This window comes from Pelodiscus sinensis, chromosome 1 (assembly GCF_052426305.1).
Source record: "Pelodiscus sinensis isolate ZL-2025 chromosome 1, ASM5242630v1, whole genome shotgun sequence".
Classification (NCBI taxonomy): domain Eukaryota; kingdom Metazoa; phylum Chordata; order Testudines; family Trionychidae; genus Pelodiscus; species Pelodiscus sinensis.
The window spans coordinates 5,641,579-5,667,064 of record NC_143052.1 but is presented as its reverse complement, the minus strand read 5'-3'; the positions used below and the strand labels follow the sequence as shown (position 1 = coordinate 5,667,064).

Below are 25,486 nucleotides of genomic sequence, written 5' to 3'. Positions count from 1 at the left end.
GGAAACACTGTCTCCTTCTTGAGAGGTAAACCTTTTCTGAGACCACATTGAACTCAACACCTTTCTGTGCCAGATTTGCTGAATTTGGCTGTCAGCTGCCAAATACACAACATCAGAGTGGAAAATACCCGAAAGGAGAAATGACACCCTTATCTATCAACTACCTTGAGAGTTTTGACATATGTGGGAATTCAGTCATATGGGAATTCAGATACCACTTTAGTTGAAGAGGGGGGGCCCTGCCAAGCCCCATGTATAAATATGGCCTTGCTTGCTAGATCATCCGTCTTCTGTTTCTGGCTAACCCTTCAAACATGAGGCTGATTTTGTTCTTTGGTGCCCTCTTTGGGGCTGCCTGGTGCCTAGAAACATTTGTTGGGTAAGTTACATTTTAATAGAAGATCTCTGATTCAAAGGCCATCCTAATCTAAAACTTCTTTTTCATCTTTGTGTATCTTGAAAAGGTCTGGGGCACATATTTTGTGTTTTGTTAGCTAATTAGTTTCCACAAAATACTACCCTGGCTTTTTCTGTGCATCTCAGACCCTTTACTCGGGGATCATGATGCTGTTTTGACATCTAGTGTTCTGATCCTTATAATGCACTTAAATATACAGTAAAGCCAGAGCTGTAGAGGGCTCAGCAGCATGGTTCTCTGGGGTCTGAGAAAACAGTTTATTTCGATGGCTCTGAGTTCACAAGAAAGTTGGGTTTGAGGTATGGGTTGATTCAAATTTCCTCAACGTTCAGATTTCTCAGGGGTTTTGCTTCATCTTAGTATAGATCTAGGGGCCAGCCTCAAAAGTACAGTTCTGGTACTGAATCTGAATCTCATCACAGAGTTTGAGAATGTTTAGCTCATTATAGAAATAGGGTTGCATAAGAAAAATTTGAATTGAGTTCCAGATCCAAACTTGCCCGGAGCACAGGGAGGCTGAGATTTAGGTTCTGACTGAAGCCCGTCACTGTCTTGTTCACAGTCCTGTGAGTTTTGCTTCGAATTTTGAGGAAGCCCAGAAATGAAAAATGAAACTTAGTTGAAGCTGCCACATTTCTCGCAGTTAGATTCATCAGAAGTTACACAGGTTTATTCTCACATTGCATTAAAATGTTTCTGCTTTAAGATTGTTTCCTTTTAATCTCAGTAAGTTTATAACAATTTGAATAAAATGCAGTATAAAATCTGATGGATGTTCTCTAGAATGTGGGAACTAGATATCAGGTCCCAGTGAACAAATATCCATACATCACAAAAGCCTTTTTTAGTTAACACATAATTTTCAACTTTCTGGACAGTCTAGTGGCCAAGGATTACTAGGAGCCTGGACACTTCTCTCTCATATTAATGGTGGTCCCAGCAGATTACAAGTGATATATCTTAACAAGGGAATCTTGCACTGCTGTTTTCCCTGCTGTATCTGTTCTGTATACGTTTCTACCATATGATTGGAAGCCAACGGGCAATAGAAAAAAGTAATCACTAGCCAAGATAAGAGCACAACTCAGCCGGCAATTTTGCACCATCAGAAACACAGACCTTCCAACTGTAACAGTACTGTACTCTGTGATAATTATTACAATTTAATATTTATATTATAATGGCTTCTAGTGGCTTTAGTCAGACCCCCATTGTGCTAGGTGTTATAAAAACACATTCAAAGACATAGTCCCTAACTCAGAAAAGTTTACAGTCTAAGAAGGCAAATTACATACAAAGAAAACATGGGGTAGAAAGAAAGATAGAATAATATAAATGCAAAATGACTCTCTTTTTGTGCAATGTGATGGTACCGTGTGAACCCTGACTTCTAATGAGATTATTGGTCTCTGCGAGTGCATCTACACTATACCCATAGCTCAACATAAGCTACACAATTTGAGCTATGCAAATTGCATAGTTTATTTCGAGTCTTTCAAAATAGCTTATTTCATAATTATTTCAAATTACAAAATAACCCGCTATTCCGAAATGTTCCTTACTCCTGGTGCAATGAGGTTTATAGGGACATTGGAATAGTGAGCTTGTTATATTTCGAAATAACAAGCTTGCTGCTAAGATGTGGGATAGCTATTTTGGGATCCCTAACCCTAACCCTCCGGGATCCCGAAATAGCATTGCAGTGTAGACATAGTCTGGGACACCTGTTTCTGGCAGCTGGAGACAAGAATGAAGAATGTTATATTATCTATAACATCAAACTGTAGAGCTGATTCATAGATTCCAAGGCCTGAAGCAAAGGAGAAAAAGAGTAAGTGGTAGGTGGGCAGGCCTCAGGGGAGGAAGTGAAGAGGAGTGAGTGGCAGGTGAGGGAGTACCCAGGGGAAGAGGAGGAACAAGAGCAGGGCCTCTGGGGAAGAGATGAAGTGGGGACAAGGCCTTGGGTGGAGGAGGGGTGAGGTCACAGTCCCCACCACTTCTAGGGAGCTTCCAGTGCTTGCTCCCAGCCTCCCCAAATGCAAGAAAAATGTCCAGTCTTGATGTAAAGACGCCCATTGATGAAGAATCCACCACAACCTTCAGGTTAAATACCCTCACTGTGAAACAATTTCACCTTGTTTCTAGTCTGAATTTGTCAAGCTCAATCATCCAGTCATAGGATCTTGTTATACATTTGTCTGCTAGACTGAAGCACCCTCTCCTCTCCATATAGGTACTTATAAATTGCAGTCAATTAATCCCTTAATCTTTTAATAAACTAAATAGATTGAGCCCTTTGTCTCTCTCACAATAAGACAGGTTTTCCCACATCTTTGTGTCATCCACAAACATTATGGCTGTGTCTACACTGGGCAACTTATTCCGGAAAATCAGCCACTTTTCCGGAATAAGCTGCGAGCTGTCTACACTGGCCCCTTGAATTTCCGGAAAAGCAGTGACGATTTACTGTAAGAAATCAGCTGCTTTTCCGGAAAAACTATGCTGCTCCCGCTCAGGCAAAAGTCCTTTTTCCGGAAAACTGTTCCAGAAAAGAGCCAGTGTAGACAGCACAGTAGTCTTTTCCGGAAAAAAGCCCCGATCGCGAAAATGACGATCGGGGCTTTTTTCTGGAAAAGCGTGTCTACATTGGCCACAGACGCTTTTCCGGAAAAAGGGCTTTTCCGGAAAAGCAGCCTGCCAGTGTAGACGCTCTTTTTCCGGAAATACTTATAACGGAAAACTGTTCCGTTTTAAGCATTTCCGGAAATTCATGCCAGTGTAGACACAGCCTGCTAGTAACAAATATTTTCTTCCACCTTATTTATAAAATTATTGAATAACATAGGGCCACTAGAAACACACCAACTCAACATTGATTTCCTGTTTACAGTTACAATTTGAGACCTATTAGCTAGCTAGTGTTTACTCCATTTAATATGTGCCATGGTGATTTTGTATCATGCTAGTTTTTTAATCAATATATCATGTGGCCACAGATATCTAAGTATATTACATCAACGCTATATTGTCTTTATTAGCCAAATTTGTATTCTCGTTAAAAATAGTAACACATTCATCTGACAAGATCTATTTTCCAAAAACCCATTTGATATGGCTTGTTTCATTTTTTGTAGAGACCAGGTTCTTCGGGTGAAGGCAAGCAGCGAAGAAGAGATTAACAAACTACAACAGTTGGAAACACTGGAACATCTTCAGGTGTGTCATTACACCTTTCTACCAGCTTTTGTTAATCTGTCAGATTGTGAGTTCTTCGGAGCAGGGATCATGCCTTCTTTTTTTGGGTTGGAAATAGCTTTTCACAATGTGGGAACTACCACAAATAAATAAAAATAATAATAGAATAGAATAGTAGAAATTTAGGGCTAGAGATGACTGTGGGAGGTCCAGTCCAGCTGCCTCCGCTGAGGCTATGCCTACACCAACTCTGACAAGAGTTTGTCTAACCTATTCTTAAAAACTTCCAATGCTCAGGATTCCATAATTGTTTTTCCTAATATCTAACCTAAATCTCCCTTTCTGCTGATTAAGCTGATGACTTCCTGTTCTACCTGCAGTGGACATGAAGAACAATTAATCACTGTCCTCTTTACAACAGCTCTTGACATACTTACTATTATCAGGTCTCCCTCCCAATTTTCTTTTCTCAAGACTAAACAAAAGCCCACGGTTTTGTTTTTGTTTTTTTAAACTTTTCCTCATAGGTAAGGTTGAATTTTTTTTGTCACTCCCCCTGGACTCTCTTTGTGTACATCTTTCTTAAAGTGTGGGGCTCCAAACTGAACACAATACTCTAGCTGAGGCTTCACCAGTGCCAAGCAGAATGGAACAATTAAACTCTGTTTTGGTCTTTTTTCCACAATTGTATCACATTGCTTCTTCTCGTAACTAAAAACAAGGTCAAGGTTTGGTTGTGCCAAGACAACCTGAAGCCCTGGGAAAAGGACTGTTTTCCATAACATGCAAAGGAAAGGGCTGCTGTCCGGAAAGACATGATATGTGAGTGGCCAGTGGGGGCAGCGTGTAACGGTTTTACCCCCTCCCCCCCGTGCTTTATGTATGAAATTGACTTATGGATCTAGATATGCATAACTTGAAGATGCTTTGGTCAAAATACCTCATGTAACCTATCAATATTAATGTCATAATCTGCTGGATCTGCATATCTTAATTTGGTGTATGTATCTTTCTTATATGGAAAGTTAGAAATACAGGGGTATGGAATGGTTTATGGTTTTAAATGTGCACATGAAAGCCATCAAGGGTGTTTCCCTCAATGTCTGGGTGATCACCTGTAAACAGCCTCTTTTGTCCTTTAAATCTAAGCAGTGGTTGATCTTAGGAAGACATGTGACCACCCTAACCGGTAAGGTCTGACCAGGTAATTTTCCATGGAAGGGAGAATGTGAAACAAAGAATTCCCACCTAAAAAAGGGCAAAGTTTTCAGGGTCTTTGGCTGGCATGTCACCCCCAAGAGAATGAACCAGAGACCTCAGGGGGAAAAGATCTTCTCTGGCTTAGCTGAAATAAGAACAGTTTTAGGGTAAGTTTACACTGAGTTTTTAGTGTGTTAGAACTAGCTATGAGTTTTCTGTTATTTTAAATTTGTCAGCACACTGGGAAGCATCCCCAAGGGCTTTTGTGTAACTGCATCCTGTCACACAGAGAGCCTGCAGGGGAGAACTACATTGCAGAATGGCCACTGGGGGCAGCTGAACCATCAAGGTAGTGGCCAGCAGGGCTGGGGTTCTGCCATCTTGCCTGCCAACCCTGGGCCACAGCGTTGGAGGACGCGGAGAGAGCAGGGCCCTGGAGGGCTGGGGCAGTGGCCTGGGGGCAAGGAGAACAGACCCCAGGGAGGGAATGGGAGGATGAGAGAACATGCCTCTGGCCCCCAGCCTCTTGCATATACACCCCCAACGTCCCCAAGGTCCTGCCCCGAAGGACACGGTCAACGCCAGGTAAGTCTGCTAGTGCTCAATATTATATACGAGGTATGATCTAGTCCCTGGAAACATCTTGAGTTCTAATCCTGTGTCTGATTGTACCTGCCCCAAAGCAAGTCATTTTAAATCTTGGTGCTTCTGTTTCCTCTTTTTAAAACTGGAATGATATTTATATGCTGGTCTCCCAGTGACATTATGATCATTAATTAATGTATGTATGTATGTATTGTATTATGAGGAAGATAAGCATGAAGTAAAAAATTGGGCTTTTCTAGATTTATCACCATTGGTGAGAAATTCTCTTGAAAATTGTATGTACAGTATTTGTATTATATATATGCAAGATAAAAATGCAATACTATAAAAGCAGCAAAAGCAACATACTTAGTATCATATAATCATCTATAAATGGATAATTTCTCAAAACTACAAATGGGTAAAGGGAAAATACAGGACATTCGTAACAGATTTGGGACTAAATCTCCTGTCACTAAAGTTGCTGACGTGCTGAAGCCAATGAAAATGCCGGCTTTGGTCTTTCCCTGGGCCTCTATTTCCCTATTTGTAAAGTGAGGACAGAAATACTTATATGTTGCAAGGGTCTTGCGAAGCCCAGTAATTATTGCTTATATAGTGATTTGAGATTCTCAGATAATGGAATATGCTAAAGTCGGAAGTGCTGCAAAACCACAGGCATTATCCCAACCGGGGGAGTTAGACATTTTTGGGGCTTCTTGAGAGATGTTCCCCAAAGTCCATTTTTCTGAAATGATTCCTTAATCTGTATTGGTTTTCTTCTCTTCAGCTTGATTTCTGGCTACACCCCTCAAACCCAGCCCTTCCTGTGGATATTCGAGTCCCCTTTGCCAGTCTCCAAGCAGTCAAAGTCTTCCTGGAGTCCCACCACATTGAGTACTCTATCCTTCTTGAAGACCTGCAGGTAGACAAAAGTACTTCACTGATGTATGCTTTGTCTCCCTAATCCCTGCATTTATGCTCATTGATGTTATTTGTAGTAGAAGCAATGCACCGCACTAAGATCCCTGCCTCTCGTAAGCCTACTTCAACCAGTGTAGGTTTCCCTATATCTTGTGAAAGCCTCCTACTGATCTCTCAGCATGTACCAGATCATTTGGGTCTATTTTAAGTTCCTCTTTCCACAGGGAGATCCTCCCTTTTACTATTTTTTGTAGATCATGTACTTAGCTATGAAAAGTCCGACTAACTTTTCCAAGAATGATATTGGCTCCCATCAAGCTACTAGAACCCTACATCTCAGGGTGAGAAAAACATCTCAGCTGGGCATTGAACTGGGGGACTCTTGAAGAGCTGTATGTCCAATAGACCAGATAAATCACTACTAACTCTTGGCAGTAAAACCTTACTCCTTTTTCAGGCCTTCTGTGCTATCTCCATTCAGCTCAACGAGTGCCTGAATCTTAATGCTGACCATTTAAATGTCAATAGTGTTATTTATTTCACGGCAGGTAAGCGGAAACTTCCAGCTGTTCTGCCGTTGTGTCTAGAATCTGACACTGGGGGCAGAGCCTTTGTTGAGTGGTGCCCCTTCATTTCCCAGTTCTGACACTTGATTAAAATCCTACAAAGACAGGCCTTCCTCATTGATTTGAATTGCTTGGTTTAGATGGCAATAGATGAAGAAAAGCAAGAGATGGTTAGCAATCAACAAAGGGAACGTGGCACCAATAATTTCAACTATGGAACTTATCACACCTTGGAAAGTGTAAGTATTTCAAGTTCAGCTCTTTGGGAGAGAGATTATTTTCTTCTGTCCTGCTCTTGCATGTTACCTCCGCTCAAATATTTTTTGTAAACATGTTGAATTCCTTCTTGGCTTCCTTTCTGCATTCTCCACAGCGGAATCTCTCAAATCATTTAATACCTTATGTCCTTACAAGTAGGTCAATTTTGGTTTATAATCGGTTTATTTAGTACTCATGGTGTTGAGGGACTACTCTCACTTGCTAAAAGGTAGGAATATTACAAGCAGGTGTAACCCATATACCTTCAGGGCATGGTGCACTGTACTATCTAGTGTCATTGAGACCACTTACAGAGAGAATAATGAGTCTGCTCTCCAGCCTTAGCTAACAGACAGCTGGCTTTTAGCTCATGCAGAGTCTGCTGGTTTTACACAGGTGCTCAACAAACCTCTCCATACAGCTCTACTAATGCTTCTCATTTGGTTACTCTTGTTATTTCAGTCCAGGGTCTCACATAGCTCTACCAATGCACTTTGCTCCAGATCTGCAGCATTTCCATTCCAGTGCTGAACTTCCCCACTTCTGTGCTAGGTCTAGTTACATGCAATGTCTGTTTTGCTGCTTCAGGAACGAGAGTACCAAACTAGACAGAGCAATGATTTAGTCATGGTTTCCAGGTCCTATTTTGCTGCATTGTGTAGGCTCTTGTATTTATTTTATAGCTTGATGTACAGCTATTAAATGTCATGCTTATTTCAGATCAGTGGTGGGCAACATATGACCCACTGGGGTTCTATGTGTGGTCCACAAGACATTTTCTTTACAGTCACCCACATAGCATTGCCAGATTCTACTGGTTTCCATTTCCGTAGTTTTTTTCCAACTGGTATTACTGAGGTGACATACATGTAAAGCCAGGGCACGTGAAGTGAGGTTGACTGTGAGAGCCATGTCAAAGCGCTGCTACTGTTCAAACAGCACACATGCACAAGCACAGTTAGCAAAACTACCCTATGCTGGGAGACCATCTTGGTTACAATAATCTTGTGGCCTGAGGTGAAGGAGGGCCAATCATGCAGCCCACTCATTACCGTAGGTTGCCTAGCACTGTATTCGATAATAAAAATGGTAGGCATACTACAGTCTTATCAAATTAGAACGTACTGTATCTGATTTTGATCTCACACTGTTTTGTTTTGTTTTTTTCACCAGTGTAACTCTGCTGACTTCTGTGGGATAGCTGCAGATTTACCTTGGATTGATTGAGATCAAACATAGGCTCACTAAGTACACCAGAAAACTGATTTTATACAACTTTCTTCCATGTAACTCTGGCTGTGACTAGCAGTGTGTGAGTTCAGTGTTGGAGATGACAGATCATCTTCCACATTGCTCTATATGATCAGTTTGGAGATATAGCGTTAGCATATCCTGGTTTGGGAGAATGGCTTTGCAGGGGAACCCCCTTCTCTGGCCTACACACAGAGCAATGCTGGTGGGGGCTTTAGAGGAGGCCAGTTCTTGCCCTTCTTAGTTAAGACAGGTCTGCTGATTCAAAGACTTTGAGGGCAAAATTTAGGAAGGGGTGAAGAATGAGGGGACTCCTTCTCCATGTGACTAGCTAATCGCTGAAGAAGACATAAAGCTGTATGGGCATGAAAGAAGAGAGGTGTTTTCAGGTGAAAGTGGAAAGTGAAGTGGAGAAATACAGACAGGATGCAGGAACAAGCACTATAACAAGCACTAGGATTAGCATAACAATATTTGATATAATATAAACTCTATTATTATTTTAGATTTATTCAGCATTGGATGATCTTGCAGCTGAATACCCCAACCTCGTGAGCAAACAAAAGATTGGAGACTCTTATGAAAAGCGGCCCATGTACATTCTCAAGGTATTGTTCCTGTGCATAGAATAACAACTTTGCATTTCAATAGCCTGTTAGTTCAAAATATCCCAAAGTATGTATAGAGAGAAATCACTCCATCTGCCACTAAACTGCAACTACACAGCAGAACAGAGCAACACTTTGGAAAAGTGATACTCCAGAAAGCAGCTTTATGGAATTATCCACATTTGAATTGAGTCTGGATTCTGAGCCAACCCCCTGACTCTGGCAAAAAGGTGTTATGGGATCTTTAATCACTGTAAATAATCCAGAATCTTGTGTTATATTTCAGGGTCTTCAGTATCCTGAAAAACTGGAATGTTGGTTTGCAAAAACGGGAGGAGGGGGTGGAGAGGGTGGGGGAAGACATACTCATTCCAAATATTGGCTATGTTTAATTTATGTTGTCCAAATGGGAAAGCTACTTTAATGGATGAGACGGACGGTATGTCTACACTGCACCGTTATTTTGGAATAATTAGTGTTATTCCGAAATAACAATGCGCGCATTTACACAGCAATTCCATTATTTTGAAATTATATCGAAATAACAGGCAGCTTATTCCGACTTCTGTAAACCTCATTCCATGAGGAATAACTCCTCTTCCGAAATAGCTGGATGCTCCACTGCTGCTATTTCGAAATAGCTCCTCACCAGGCCCATTCTAAGTAATTTCTCTCCAGTGCTTCCTGAGGCTCTAAATCGAGATAGTGCGTCCACATTAGGAGAGTCTGCCTCGGACTAATTTTGAGGCTTCCCTGTAGTGTGGACGCTATATTTCTAATAGAATATTTCTTCTAGAACAACTTATTTTGAAATAAGTGTTCAGTGTAGACATACCCTGAGTTGCTTACTTACCCCTTCTCATGCCACAAATGCTGTTTAGAATCATGATACATACTCTTAATTTCTGGATCCTGGCTGTCTTAATAACCGTTATGAATAATGCCCCCATTTGGGGCTGGTGAAGATATTATGTGTATACAGCATCTTCCTCATCAGAAACAGAGGAGGACAGTGAGCAGATGCTGAAGCAAGAATTGCAAATGACTGTTAAGTCGATGGACTGGTAAATCTGGCGAGTTTACCTTTAGCATCATTAAGGCAAATATGCCATCACTGGGTCTGATTCACTGCTCCATTACATCAGTTTTATCCACATAACTGTATTCAAACCCATTGATTTTCCATCCTTTCAGACAGATGGAAAAAAAGAGTTGGATAGGAAGTGAGAGGTCTCACAGTAGTGAATATTTTTCACGTTTGATGTTTCATTTTGCAGTTCAGCACTGGGGGAACCAACCGTCCTGCTATTTGGATTGATGCTGGTATCCACTCCCGAGAATGGGTCACCCAGGCTACTGCACTGTGGACAGCTAAAAAGGTTGAGTGGACCGATGTTCTTTTCTCCTGGGATGGCTGCTGGCTATTATTGATTGATAAATCATTTAAAAGAATAGTGTAATGAGGTGGCACTCACCTTCTGGGAGCGCCCCTATCTGGCCGAGGGATGTGCCTGCGCTCTCTTTATTTGACAGCCTTTCGGCTTCTGAGCCCATTGTCCGAGTCATACCCCTGTGTGAAATACAAACCCCTTCCGGGGTACACACTTAACAGGAGCCCATCCCGGTGCCCTCTGCTAATGTCCCTCTTGGTAAGTTTCCCACTTGGAGAGAGTGGTGCCTCCTGGGCTTTCCCTCCTGGAGATCTTCCTCAGCCCACCAGCCAGCCTCACAGTCTGTACACCTTGAAAGCTCCAGAGACAGTGACTGCCACTCTGTTCTTCAGCTCCCTTTTGTAGGCCTTCCTGGCCCCTGATTGGCTGCTTTCTCTGCAGTCACACTAGCTAGGGTTGCCAGATGGTTTCATCAAAAATAACAGACACACTTGACATGACATTACAATCTATATTACACCTTATTAAGAAAATACCGGACATTTCTATTTTCTCATTTATATTTTCTCAATTTGTTTCCCAAACAGAAAGCTCTAATACTGGATTGTCCGGTTCAAAACTGGACACCTGGCAACCCTAATGCTAGTCTCCTTGGGAGACTTCTCTGTGGCTTTCTGAGGTGGGGTATGGGTCAGGTCCACCCCTTCATGATACATCACCATGAAAAGATACCAAAATGGTCTACTGCATATACTTTACCAACCAATGTTTATTGGGATTGTTTCACACTCTGGTGAAATATGCCATTTTGTGGGGTGGAACATGGCAGCTGTTTAACACTGCATAGAAATTTAAAAGGGGTAGTGAAAATTACTGTATACAACTGAAACTGCAGGGGAATTTTAGGTCAGAGAAATGTGATTTGGTCAGGACATCAAGTTTTAAACCTCACTTTTGTGAAAAGTCACAGGAGATCTTTAACAGCAGATGTCAGTAATTCAGCATGACACAGCATCCAAGGCAGAAGAGACTCAGGCCCTAGATGTTCTTTTGTAGATATGTTTTTATTTCCTTTCTACTTTAACCTTGTACTGTAACCCAGCCAGAATTAGGTATAGTATTAGCATGGCAAGTATTCTATAATGATCTAACATAACTCAAAATCAGTTACCTTGCTTTCTGTGCAGTTAATAATGCTTAACTTGTCCGTAGCACATTTTATCTAAAGATCTCAAATGGCTTTACAACAATTTATTTCAGTATCACAGCTCCTCTTTATGGTAGGTCTCTTACTAGCCTCATAACTAATGGGAAACTGAGAGGTTAAATGACTTGCCGAAGGTCTAATAGTGACTCACTAATAGCATCTCTTATTTGTCATCATCAATTTTCAGGGCTTACGTTCTACTGAAATGAATAAGAGTGGTTCACGCTCCTAGAGTTAATAGTGCAGTTGATGATCTCAGAGAAAGAGTTGCACTGGAAAGGTTATCTTTGCCAACAGGAGGGCCAAATTGTAATTATTTTTAGCTGAGAGCATAAACTCTGCTGAAGCCATCAGAGAAATGCAGCTGTATTGTGCACCCCAACCTTGTTTAACCCAACTCCTGGAAGAAGGAACTGTGATAAGCATGTTGGAATGTATTTTGTCTCTAATTAGATTGCAGCTGAGTATGGGAACAATCCGTCTGTCACCTCCCTGTTAAACAAAATGGACATTTTCCTCCTGCTTGTCACAAACCCTGATGGATATGCATTCACGCATACCAACGTGAGTAACCACAGTATGATTACATCCCCATTGCCATACCGAATCAGGCACTTCTGGAAGCTGGGCAGTGATCGTCCATGCCAACAAAAAAATGTACAATTTAGCTTTAGCAAACCACATCTGTCAGATACAGCTTTAGCCTTGTGAAGGTGAATCACAGTAGGGTCACCAAAGAGACCTACCAAGCCATCTAATCCATCGTTGTTCCCTCTTGGATATTCACCAGTGCTCGTGTAACCCACACACCTGCCGGGTGTGGAGCACTGCCCCATCTAGTGGCACCAAGACCACTTACAGAGAGAACGATGAGTCTGCTCTACAGCCTTAGCTGAGTGCAGGAGCAGACTGGCAATCAAAATAGGCCTGCGAACGGCCCTCCCCATGACGTCACCCCTGCATGCCCCTCAAGTCCACCCCCTTTCCCTGCGTCACGTCCAGCATGCAGCATAAGCGGCAGGTCAGGCTCCGTGCACCGCATACAGTGCTGACGAAGAACCGCTCAGTGTGCAGGGCAATGGCAGCCCGTCACGGGTGGATACAACGTCCCACCGGGAAATTCCCGGTATCCCGCCGGGCCAGTCTGCCCCTGCCTGAGTGCCAGCTGCACTCAAACTTACACATTAAGCTCCAGAGGTCCTAGGTTCTGTTCTGCCTGTTGGTATTACATGCCCACTGCTTCCCTTGGTCCATCCCCCTTGCCAATCTAGCTGAAGTCACTTTAGGCTTCTGCCTTGCACTTATAGATTCATAGATCCCAAGGGGGGAATTGTGTAATTCAGTCAGATCTTCACTTACCAAAGTCTGGTAGCTATTTCTGACTGGAAGCTTTAACCAGCTCACCAAGCTTTGCTCCTTATGAAGCTGGTATGTTTCTTTGTTTCAGAATCGTATGTGGCGGAAGACCCGTTCTAAGAATTCTGGGAGCTCATGCATTGGAGTTGATCCAAATAGGAACTGGGATGCAGGCTTTGGAGGTAAAAGCAGAGTTTTCATCTACAGGTTGAACCTCTCTAGTCTGGCACCCTCGGAACCTGACCGGTTCTGAACTAGAGAATTTTCCAGAGCACAGGAAGTCAATATTGTCTAGCAGCATTACCAACACTGCCACTGCTTCCAGGGCTGATAGAGGAAATTTAGGGGTAAATTAGAGTTAAATAACAGCACCGAACACTGAGAGCCATGACTGGCGACTGTAAATAAACTTTATGAGACTGTGGAAAACTTGGCCACACCCGTGAAAAGTGGATATCTGGTTAACTAACATCATTCCAGACAACAGATGTTTCTGGACCAGAGAGTTCTGGACTGGAGAGGTTCAACCTGTATCGTTCTCACTATTGAAGTTGTTTCTTTTCCATGTAACTAGTCACAGGGGAACAATCTGGGATTTTTTAAAGGTGACGTGCAAAATATAGGCAACTGAACCATTAGAGCAGCCGTGGCCAGCTCTTGCCCCCCAAAAGTGCGGCTCGCGAAGCTGCTCCTGTGCGCCTCTCTCCTCCCCCCAGCTTCCCTGTGCTTACCTGGTTGAAGCCAAAGCTGCGGGGTTTTAAAAACAGCGCTCAAGATGGTGGCCATCATCTCATATGTTACATATGCAAAAGTGAATGGATCAGATTCTGATCTCTCATATACTAGGGTAAATCCAGGGTAACTCTCCTGAAGCCAGTGGAAATATTCCATGTTTACCATGGTGTTACTAAGATCAGAATCTGGCCCAATGGATGTAGAAGCCAATATCATCAGAGTTTCAGAAATAAAATGGTAAAAGGTGATAGTAATCATATTTCATTAGAGTAATTTCTTGATAGATTTCCAGGGAGCAAAAGAAGGCATGAGCTATCTATAAGTCATAACAACGTGTCACTTTTTCGAATGTTCACTCTCTGTAAATTCTTTTCTATCATCTCCTAGTGTATCTGACCTTGTCCCCGAGGCAAGACCTGGTGTTGGAGTTTTCACCATATTAGGCAACTTCATCTTTGTGTCCATCTGCATTGAATTCCTTGAGTTGTGGTTTTACAGATTTGCCTTTGGTCTTCTCTTGTGCCAACAGGCCCTGGAGCCAGTAACAACCCCTGCTCTGATTCCTACCATGGACCCAGTGCCAACTCAGAAGTGGAAGTAAAAAACGTTGTAAACTTTATCAAGAACCATGGCAACATCAAGGCCTTCCTCACCCTTCACAGCTACTCTCAGCTTCTGATGTTCCCCTTTGGGTATAAGTGCACCAATCCAGCTGACTACAATGAGCTGGTGAGTTACAGCAGCTTCTTGACCCTAAGCCTTCCTCTGTCCTGACTGAGTTGCCCTCCATATTTTGAGTGCTAGAGAACCATCGATTCAAATAGCCTTTTCAAGATAAAAGTCATGGGCTAAAGTTTCCCCTCACATGTAGAAGAGTAACACCATTAAAAGCAATGTGGCTGCACAAGTATAATTGAAATGAGAACCTGGCCCCAAACAATATTGTTAAAATCAGAGCCTTCACTCCCTCATTTTGTCATTTATGTGTGTTACCTTGAACAAGTCTCTAACATTTCCATTCTTCAGGTGGTCTTTCTTGCATACACCACCCATCCATTTTAACACTCATACATCTGTGGTACAGATAATTTCCTCATGTTTCTTCTTTGCTGCCCAACACTTGGTGCCATATGTTAAACTGGATGGAGATGGACCACTACACATGTGCTACACGTCCTCTCTCTTTCCAGTTAAGCCAGGAATTTATTATACTGCCTATAACTTTGTCCTCCATTTTCCAATTTCCTTGTTTCTGGAATCCAAATAATTGAAACTTTGTATTGTCGTTGTTGCCTGATCATCTAGTGTCAAGGATAAATCTTTCATGTTCCTCTTCTTGAAATTATATACCATCTTGTTTTCCCTCTACTTATTTTGCACCCGTGTCTTGCTATGAGGGAGTCCAAACTCAGATGGTTTGGGAATGTAAAGCACACTCCTGACAGCAATCTAGGTAAGAAAGTCCCAATAGATCAAGGCTGAAGGAAAAAGACAGAGAGGCCGACCCAAGATGTTATAAAGGGAGACTCATTAACTGGTGGCATGAGAAAGGATTTGACATTGAACAGATCATTTTGGAAGGAGAGGACTCATAGAGCAGAGTCCTTTTAAAAGGAGAAATGCAAGGAAGAAGATAATTATCTTGAAATTCCTAGTTGTGTGGACAGGTGGTGTGTCCTCACGCTGTTTTCAGTACACACTGGGTCTAGTCCCTTCTTGCTGGTTCTCTTTAAGTGTGAGAACATCCACCGTTATGCTAATAGGATAAAACAATATCAATAGTCATATTTTTGAAGAACTGCACTCCTGAATGCTGCAAAGCTTATGCCAACCACTAACTCACAGAAATTAGGAAGAAACTTCCTCAATGGGAAGATTATACTATAATTGTCCATGGGGCTTTCTTGCACTTTCCTCTAAAATACTTAGTACAGCCACCACCAGACAGGATACTGGCCTGGAGGGACCACTGGATGATCTGATATGGCAATTCCTATGATCACCTGCCAGAAAATTGGAAAAATTGTGGATGCTCGCTGCTATACAGCAATTAAGACATTAACAGGTTCAATACAACTAATTTTTGGTGGGTGAGCGTTGGTGTGAAACCAGTTTGGATATTTTCTTAAATGAGGCCTGGGCTGAAATGCTCCTTTGCTTGAGTTTGAACATTTAATTTTCATCATCTGACTTCGTCCCAACTCTTCTGTGACCCCTCTAGAATGCGGTGGGGAAAGCTGCTGCCAGTGCTCTGAAGTCACTGTATGGCACAACATATAAAGTGGGGACCATTTGCTCAACTATCTGTAAGTATTTAGCAGCTCTGAATTTGATGGGCAGAACTGGGAGAAAGGTCCACTCTTCCTTCCTCAAGATGGGGACTACATCCCACTAGAAGGTCCGTCCTTGTAACTATGCCTTAATGGGATCCCTCACTGATTGCCAACTGATCCCTTATAAGCTGACCTAATGCCTAACCAGGGAGGCCGACAGACTTGCTGGGCCCCTTGGCAAGATGGGGGGAGGACAGGCTCCATGCTCCTGGAAGGGGCAGGTCCCCAGGTGGAAGGGGCAGGACCGCCTGCCCTCAGCACTGCCCAGACCACACTGTGCCAGACTTCAGACCTGCCATGCCATGCTCCAGTGGCAATTTAAAGGGCCGGAGGGCAATAGCAGTGGTGGCCACAAGCCCCAGATCCTTTTGAATCTCCAGACGCTGGGGCAACTGCTGCCTTTTGCCCTCTCCTGTTGATAGGCCAGTGCCTGACCCACACCGATGTTACCTTTATAGGGCCCTGTCCCAGAAATTCAGTGCCATTTGAGTGGGGGCACATCCGGCCCTATTAAGCCTATTTACATCCTCATTTAGGACCAGGTCCTGAAAGGTACCAAGCATTTCCAGTTGATTCCATCCACTGGCCAGCACTGGTGCACCTGGAGGCAAGCTAGCTAAGTACAGTCTTCATCTCACCCAGTGTGGTTTCTCTCTCTCTCTTTCAGACCAAGCCAGCGGAGGCAGCATTGACTGGTCCTATGATTATGGCATCAAATACTCCTTCGCCTTTGAGTTGCGAGACACAGGTCGTTATGGCTTCCTTCTGCCAGCCAGTCAAATCATTCCTACTGCAGAAGAGACCTGGCAAGGTCTGCTGAAGATCATGGAGCATGTGAGAGACAATCAGTAATAGAATCAGGGAGGCAAATCAACAGTATAAAAAGAACAAAGTCAATAGTCATTTAGAAAACAGTTCCTAAATCTGATTCCTTTGTCAAGCCATAGACAGTGGTACTAATGCAGCAATGTATTCGGCTGATGAAAAACTCTGTGTATGTTCAAACTACAGTGAAATGCACCTGTCTGTAAAGATTCCTTACTGCACATCTCTTGTCCCTGCCTCTGCTTTTTCATCTTTGGAATTCTTACACGGTGTCATGATTTTAGGACCAGGCCAATGTTCGGTAACAAACCCTTTTGTGGTTCTTCACAAAGAAACACAGGTAGCAGCCTGTGATTAAAGCAAGAGTCTACTCATAGACTTTAAGGTCAGAAGAGACCACCATGATCATATACAGGCAGTCCCCAACTTACGCGGATCCGACTTATGTCGGATCCGCACTTACGAACGGGGCTTTCTGGCCCCGGAAGTCGGGGCGAGAAAGCCCCGTTCGTAAGCTGCTCCGGTGCCCCTGGTCTGCTGGAGACCGTCTCCAGCAGCCCGGGGGCACCGGGCGGGTTCCCACGCTTCTGAGCCTTTGCCAGAGCAAAGCCTCAGAGGGGCGGGGAACCGCCGCTGCTGCCGCTTCAATCTGCGTGCCTGTGGTCTGCTGGGGTCCGTCCCCAGCAGACCACAGGCTCCCAGACTGAAGCCGCAGCCGCGGGGGGGCCCGCGCCTCTGAGGCTTTGCTCTGGCAGCCCCTATCACTCAGCGGGCACACAGAAATGGCCCAGTGGGCACCATAGTACCCGCGGGCACCACGTTGGGGACCACTGGTTTATTAGGTGATGAGCTTTCATGGGCCAGACCCACTTCCTCAGATCAAATTGTGGAAGAAAATTGGCATGACCACTCTATTACTATTTTACAGTGTGGGAGGAGGCTGCTTGTGGGTTGAGAGAGGGTGGGATTTATTTGCTTTGGAGAAGAGGAACGATGTCGGATGGTCCATGTGTGTAGCATAGCATCCTGGTGTGTGTTCTAGCCAATCTGTCTCTGTGTGAAATAACTTCAAGCTAAGCCTCTATCAGTTACTTCCAGTGTCTGAATTTTTAGCTCACATCCCCCTGGTGTTAAATCCCCTGTACCAGTATTAAACATGCCTCACTACCCATGCTAACAATCTGGGTTGTACTTTTCTCCTGACCTGACCCTTCTGAGGTTTCCTCAAAGCTTCTTCTTTTGCAATGAAAATAAAACTAACTTCCTTCACCTGCTTTCAAAACTGTGATTCTGCAGCCCTCACATCCTCTGTTGTACTGGGCTCCTGTCTGTGGGACAGCAGACGAGAACTGCAGCTAGCAAAGTCTGAGAAGGGCCTTAACACTTGAACTGGATCACAGCAGTTTGTGATTCCTGCAAATTTGTGAATATCTGCGAGTATCCGCATCCACTGATGTCAGTGCGGATATCTGTAGCTCATGTTTGTGGATACAGTTTTAGATACAGATACAAATTTTGTTTCTGCGTAGGTCTCTCGTGATTAGTACTTATTCTTACATCTATGAAACGGTTTGCAAAGAGTTAATCAGTTCTCACAACACCTTTCTCACACATTGGGAACCGAGGCTCTAAAAAGTGACAGGCCACATTTTCAAAAGTGACTTCAACATTTGTGTGCTCAGTTGTGAACATTGCCTTTATTTTCAGTGCTGATACACACTTACAATTGACTTCAACTTATTCAGGGACCTACATTTAGATTTAGGAGCCTAATTTTAAGTAACTGGGTTTGAAAATAAGGTCTTGATAATATCACTTACCCATCACTTAAATGCAGCTGCATCTGAGGTGGAGCATAAGAGACATTTGCACAGTCTGGAAGTACATAAGAGCCATACAAAGGCACAAGAGTCCAGGGAAGAATGTCTAGACACAGAAGAAATGTATGGGTGCCTTGGTGCACATGCTGGGGAATAGCATTGGGCAGAAGCACAAGGGGATGAGAAAGGGAGTAGCCACAGCACAAAGTGCTACTGAGGATTCTGGGTTGTAGTGCAGACCATAAATAGTCCTGTGGAAGCTGCTGTCATTCAAAGATTCAGAGACATTTGCTTCAGCTTACTACTGTGTGTCATCAGCAGGTCAGAATCCAGTGGTACGTATACACCTTCTCCCTGGGTAGCAACTTTTGAGAAGTACAGTCTAGAATCTAGCACTTCCCATCTGTAATCATGACATGGATCTGGTGCTTGCTCTCCCAGCCTACTGAGATGATAAATGCAGGAAAGAAAATAAAACAAATATCTCCAGATCTCTAAAGAAGTTTAAAACGGCGACAATGCACCACACAGCCCAGATCTGTACTCAGAAATTTCCATACTCACTACTGAAAAAATAAACAGATGTGCAAGCTTACAGATTTGTGGGTCCCTCTACATGAGTGCAGGTATTTGGAGTTAAAGCAAACTCTATTGCACAGCAATCCCTTATATTTCTATAGCTCCTTACCTAGAAGAAATGGGCCTTCAGAGGCTTTACAGAATGCATACAAAGAAGAAATACAGCTGCTTTTTGATTGTATACATTTATCAGCTCCAAGGATATTGCACAACATCTTAGGTGGGAAAAGAAAAACTTCTCCAACCAAATCTGCAAGAGACCAGAATATAAATTTCCGCCGTTGGGATATGAGAAGAGAATGTTTCTAACATTTGTTCTCTTATGGAATGCACCATGGTCCCTTTAAATATTCCATGTGGTTTCAGGATGGATTCATGTCCTATCAGAAAAACAAAGGAGAAGCCTTCAGTTTATGCCCTTATGCTTGGAGTTATCTTCTCTGGTGAGACTGGGGTATAAATACCACCTTCCCCAAATGTGACTAGCTTTTAGATTGTATTTGTAAGCAGGGTCTGAGTGAATTCTCCCCAGACAGCTGACTGGGAGGTGGAGACATTTCAGGAGCAAACTGTATTACATGAACACACCTGTTCTGTTTGAAATTTCAACAAGGTAGCTGTGTTAGTCTGTTTCCAGAAAGCCAACCAGGAGTCCTGTGGCACCTTAAAAGCTAACAAAATTCTTTGGGGGTAAGCTTTCATGGGCTGGAGTCCACTTCATCAAATGCATCGGAGGAAGTTGGCTTCCGCCCACAAAAGCTTACGCCCAAATAAATTTGTTAGCCTTTAAGATGCCACAGGGCTCCTCATTTCTACTTTGCTTAGCTTTCCAGCAGCTAAAGCGGCATTGCTCAATGTAGTGAAATGCTGTTATCAATCTGCTGTCTTTATTGTATGAATGAAGGAGTAGAATGGGGCTTAATTGGTCCCAAATGAGGGGCTTGCCCTCAGCTGAAAGGAACTTGTTAAGCCAGGGGCTTGAACACCAGAGCCCTGTGAAAATAAAAGAGCTGGGGACAAGGGAGTCCCAGCCGGGTGGCGTGGACACCACGGGGTGTCCAGTCTGGTTTCACATTGTTCAAGGACACAGCTAAATAGGCTCCATGAGGAGCTTTTGTTAGAGCCAAAATCACTTGACATGGGGCAGGGTTTCTGCACAGCCTGCAAAAGTTGAAAATCACGAATTGACTGACTGCAGAGGTCACAGCAGAAAGGCCAGGGGACACAGAAGGTGACTGGCAGTTGGCTGCTGAACGAGAAGCTGGTGAGGCAGCCAGGAGGAAGGAACAGCTTGGAAGACGGCAAGGAACGGCATCTGGAGAGGTGGCCAGTGGAGGGGAACCGTGGTGGCGCGGTGACCAGCCAAACCAAGTGCTCAAATGGCAGAGCAAGCAAGGTGCCTTCTTTCTGGGTGGGAGGTGAACTCACACAGATTCACCTCTGAACCCTAGGTCCTCACTGACCCAGGACAACCCCTGGAGTGGGGTGTAGTGAGAGGACAGAGAGTGGCACAGAAAAGGACTTTTGGATGTGGAACTTAAAAACATCAGGCAGGAAGCACTGCCCTGCACACTGTGTGTGTGTCCTGCTTACCGTTTTATATTTATTAATCTTGTTTGTGGCATCTTCTCTAATTAATGTCAGATGACTTCTCTTCTTTCATTATAAATTTCATATCTGCACTCAGACTCTGTGCTTGCAAGTGGGAGAGTATTGCCTCTCAGAAGTGCCTGGGGTTGGTGGGTAACTTTTAGGGCTGTCAATTAATCACAATTAACTCCTGTGATTAACTGAAAACATTAATCATTATTAAAATAATTAATTGTGATGAATCATAGTTTTAATCGCACCTATTAAACAATAGAGTACCATTTGAAATGTATTAAATATTTTGGATGTTTTTCTACATTTTCATATGTATTGTGTTCTATGCTGTAATTTAAATAAAATATTTGCACGGCAAAAATGATTAACAAAAATAGAATTTTTCAGTTCACCATATACAAGTACAGTAGTGCAATCTCTTTATTCTGAAAGTGCAACTTATAACTGTAGATATTTTTTGGCACATAACTGCACTCAAAAACAAAACAATGTAAAACTTCAGAGCCTATAAGTCCACTCAGTCCTATTTCTTGTTCAGCCAATCACATGAAGACAATCATAGAATCATAGAATCATAGGACTGGAAGGGACCTCGAGAGGTCATCGAGTCCAGCCCCCCGCCCTCAAGGCAGGACCAAGCTCCGTCTACACCATCAAATTTGTTTACATTTACAGGAGATAGCACAGTCTTTTCTTATTTACAATCTCATGAGAAAGTGAGAACAGGAATTTGCTTGTCTTTTTTTTAAGCTAGCATTGCAAGTTATTTATGCTCCAGATTTACTAAACATTCATATGCTCCTTCATGCGTTGGCCATCATTCCAGAGGGCATGCTTCCATGCTGATGATACTTGCTAAAATAATAATGCATTAATTACATTTATGACTGAACTCCTTGGGAGGTAACTCTATGTCGCTGCGTAGTTTTAGCCACATTTTACCCACATTCTGCCATATATTTCATGTTATAGTAGTCTCGGATGATGACTCAGCACATGTTCATTTTAAGAATGCTTTCTCTGCAGATTTCATAAAACACAAAGAAGGTACTAACGTGGGATTTCGAAAGATAGCTTCAGAACGCAACCCAAGTGCCTTCCAAAATCTAAGAGGAACAAGGAATGGAGCACGCTTTCAGAAGTTTTTAAAAAGCAATATGGTGATGTGGACATTATAGAACCCAATCTACCTAAAAAGAAATATCAGCCTGCTAGTAGCATCTGACTCAGATAATAAAAGTTAACATGCATTGGTAGGTACTGATTTGGACTGTCATTGAGCAGAACCTGTCAACAGCATGTCCCCATGTCCCCTGGAATGATGTTTGAATCATGATGGGCAGATGAATCTTTAGCACAGGTGGCATGTGAATATTTTGCAACGCCAGCCACTACAGTGCCATGAGAACTTCTGTTCATACTCTCAGGTGACCTAGAAAATGAGAAGTGGGCAGCATTATCTCCAGCAAATGCAAATAAACCTGTTTGAGCAACTGACATAAAAAGTAAGACGGAGAGGACTTGCAGGCTCTAAAATTTTACCTTGCTTCATTTTTGCATGCAGTTTTATTGTACATAATCCTACATTTTAAAGTGCTTGCACTACAGTATGTGCATTAGGTGAGTTGAGTATTATTTCTTTTGGGGTTTTTTTATAGTGCAAATATTTGTAATAAAAAAATAAATATGAAATGAGAGCTAATGCACTTTTCACTCTGTTTTGTATGCCTGGCACATTGCATACTCGGCTTTTTCCCCAGACTCTTTTGCAGCAGCTCCGTGGTGGTAGCCCTGTTTAATTATCCATCAAGTTGATGTCTCTTGGCTTGAGAACAAACTGAAGGCAGCCCAGGGTCATGGATCCACGCCACATAAGGACCCGAGATTGGTGGTTTTTTCCTCTGTTGAAACAACTTGTCCATCGATACTTAACAGAGTTATCTCCGTGTCCGCCAGCATTCCCAGCAGCTGGTGGGTTACTCACTCTCTTCCCAGGCTGGATTGGAAGATAAATTTGTATTTTGTGAAAGAATAAAACATTTATCCTGACTTCAGGGACGTAAGACCAGTGCCTGGAAATTAATCGGGTGGCACATTAGCTAGCTAGCTAGATATGTAACCCAGAGGCATGGAGAATACTGACGAGGGAGAAAGAAGTCTTCTGTGCAGCCTTAGCTAAGGCCTAGTTGGCTTTTAGCTCATGCAGTTGAGGCACATGGCTTACCCCTAAGGTCATAGGTTCAATCCCTCCAAATGACTGTGGTCTATCTGCCCTACAGATAGATAAGGGATTCACTACTGGATTGGCAAAAGACTGATTTATTGCCCAGCCAGCTGGAGCTATATTACGTTCATACTTCTGCTTGTCCACTACTGCAGTCTCCCAGCCTGGTTGTGTTCTTAAGGTCTCTCTCCCACTTGTGCTACAGTGACACACAGGAGAGGAATGTGCCATTTTTGCATAGTCATTTCTCACAACAGACTTGCACTTCTAAGCCTTCCCACTAACTCTTGTAAATAAGCGTTGCCCAGGGCTGGCTGGCTGGGCGTGCACCTCTTCCACCCCATGCAGTGTTTCTCAACCTTTTTGACATCAGAGACAGCGCTTCATTTGTGCCAGGGTCTCCCAGGGCTGAGTGCAGGCATCTGTAGTCTTGGCAGCTCATCGTCCCGGCACGTCTGGGCTTGCTGCTTCAGTTCTGAGGATAAAAGAATTGCTCAACTCCTGGCACCTTTTTTCATTACAAATTAAGCCGTACCAGGGGTTGGCTTGTCGCCTCCTGTGACGTAGTGGGGGTACTTGCTGGGCTGTGGTGACCCCTGCTGTCTGGAGCAAGACCCAGCAGGGAAAACCTCACTATGCAAAGGTAGTGCCAAACTTGTTGAACCAGTGGCCAGACACCCCCCATGGAGAGGAACAAAGGAAGGTGGAATGCTGCCCTGGCTGGGGGGCAGGGCTGGAAGTTAGCTGGTTGGTTGGTGGCTGTCTGTGAGGATGGATGAGACAGCCTAGGGAGAGGAGCTGGAGTTTAGGGGCCCAGTCTCCCCCCAACTCAAGGGGGCCTGAGGCATCCTAGCCCAGCTCTGTGACCAGACTACATCTGTGCTGTGCTGTATCCTGGAGAGGCAATAAACTTCCTCAATTCTACTGGCTGGTGCAGTCTGTTTGTGCCATTTCGGGGTGCAGGAGACGGGGGACCCCAACGCGCCGTCACACCTCCCTAAACTGTGCCAGGGAAATCTCAGGGACCGGTCCACAGCCCAGCCATTGGAAACCAGTGCTCTGGTGGATGTAATCAGAACTCTTCAGCCATATATCACAAAATCTATTATTGACCTACAGCGATCCTTCTGTAACTTCCATAGCCGCAACCTGAGTTGTTTGGAGTTGGGTCATCTCGACAGGAGTTGAGGGTTGTCAAGGCTTTTTCCCCACTCTGGCATGATAAATGCAGAAGTGGGGGCCCGCAAAAGTACCCCAAAACCTTCTCTTTCCAGGCTTCAGTATAAAACTTCCCCCCAAATCTTAAAAACCTAGATTTTGGGGATAAACATCATCTGCCACCACCCAAGTAATAATAAGGAAACCAGGGAGAGACCACTTGGGAAATCTCAGCCCCAAAAGTAAAAACCAGTACACAAAAATTCACCAATACCAGGTTAATAAAAAGACAAGAGAAAGAACTTTTATTATCACCACAATATTCCTGTTGCAAGCATAAAGACTAGATGGAAAAGTCACCAATTAATATACTCATGGGGAGTTCCACCATGGGTCAAAACTTAGTTACAAAGAAGAGGAAAAACCCATTTTAAAATGCACAGACATCAGATTCCCATTTCCAAACCATAAAACAGGGATAGAAGTGCCAAGTGGCCACAGTGACTGTGATGTGCTCAGAGGTGGGTGTGAAGCTGTTACAAGGCTCACGCTGCACAACAGCTGTGAGGTCTTAGGTGGCGAGGGATCTCTTAGCAATTTCGAGTTATCAGACCGCTGCTTTTGAACCCTCCGACTTGTCTGTGGCACTTCAGCCTGCAATCCAGCCCCGACTGACAGGAGCAGGTGGAAAGAGCAGGAAAGGTTAACCCCATACCCTGAGATACTATCTCAAAAATATCCCTGCAACTGTGCCTGGTGATTATTGGTTGGAGAACATGCGATACAGGCAGTCCCCGGGTTACATGGATCCGACTTACATCGGATCCCTACTTACAAACGGGGTGAGGCAACCCCGCACTAGCTGCTTCCCCCCAGCAGACCAGGGAGACATGAAGCTAGCGCCCCCTCCCCAGCAGACCAGGGAGATGTGGAGCGGCTTTTCTCAGCAGACACCTCAGCTTGAGAATAAAGGACTGAGAGAAGTGAGGTGTGGGAGAATAAAACTGAGCTCTGGAGAAATGTTTGGCTAGAGTTTCCCCTACAATATGTACCAGTTCTGACTTACATACAAATTCAACTTAAGAACAAACCTACAGTCCCTATCTTGTACGTAACCCAGGGACTGCCTGTACTTGCATCATACAACGCTCGTGTTAGGACAGCGTGTCTCAGGAAGGTGTGTGTTGTCTCAGGTGTGCAAGTCACATGCTTTATTTTCCTCTCCAAATAAACAAGCCCATCAGTCCC

The 25,486-nt window shown here is 43.6% G+C and overlaps 1 protein-coding gene across 1 annotated transcript; it reads left to right on the top strand.

The window, feature by feature from the left end:
- Window positions 1-259: 259 nt before the first annotated feature.
- On the top strand, window positions 260-17,073 carry CPA2 (carboxypeptidase A2). The gene is made up of 11 exons (XM_006120320.5): window positions 260-379; window positions 3,553-3,634; window positions 6,189-6,323; window positions 7,029-7,127; window positions 8,904-9,005; window positions 10,283-10,384; window positions 12,057-12,167; window positions 13,051-13,141; window positions 14,224-14,423; window positions 15,916-16,000; window positions 16,695-17,073. The coding sequence occupies exons 1-11, from the start codon at window positions 315-317 to the stop codon at window positions 16,877-16,879; spliced, it is 1,257 nt and encodes a 418-aa protein (XP_006120382.3). The 5' UTR covers window positions 260-314; the 3' UTR covers window positions 16,880-17,073.
- Window positions 17,074-25,486: the final 8,413 nt, after the last annotated feature.

Coding starts and splice junctions, on each gene's coding strand:
- CPA2 (XM_006120320.5), top strand. CDS start 315: ATGAGGCTGATTTTGTTCTTTGGTGCCCTCTTTGGGGCTGCCTGGTGC. Junction 9,006..10,282: donor GGCCCATGTACATTCTCAAG/GTATTGTTCCTG, acceptor TTCATTTTGCAG/TTCAGCACTGGGGGAACCAA. Junction 12,168..13,050: donor ATGCATTCACGCATACCAAC/GTGAGTAACCAC, acceptor TCTTTGTTTCAG/AATCGTATGTGGCGGAAGAC.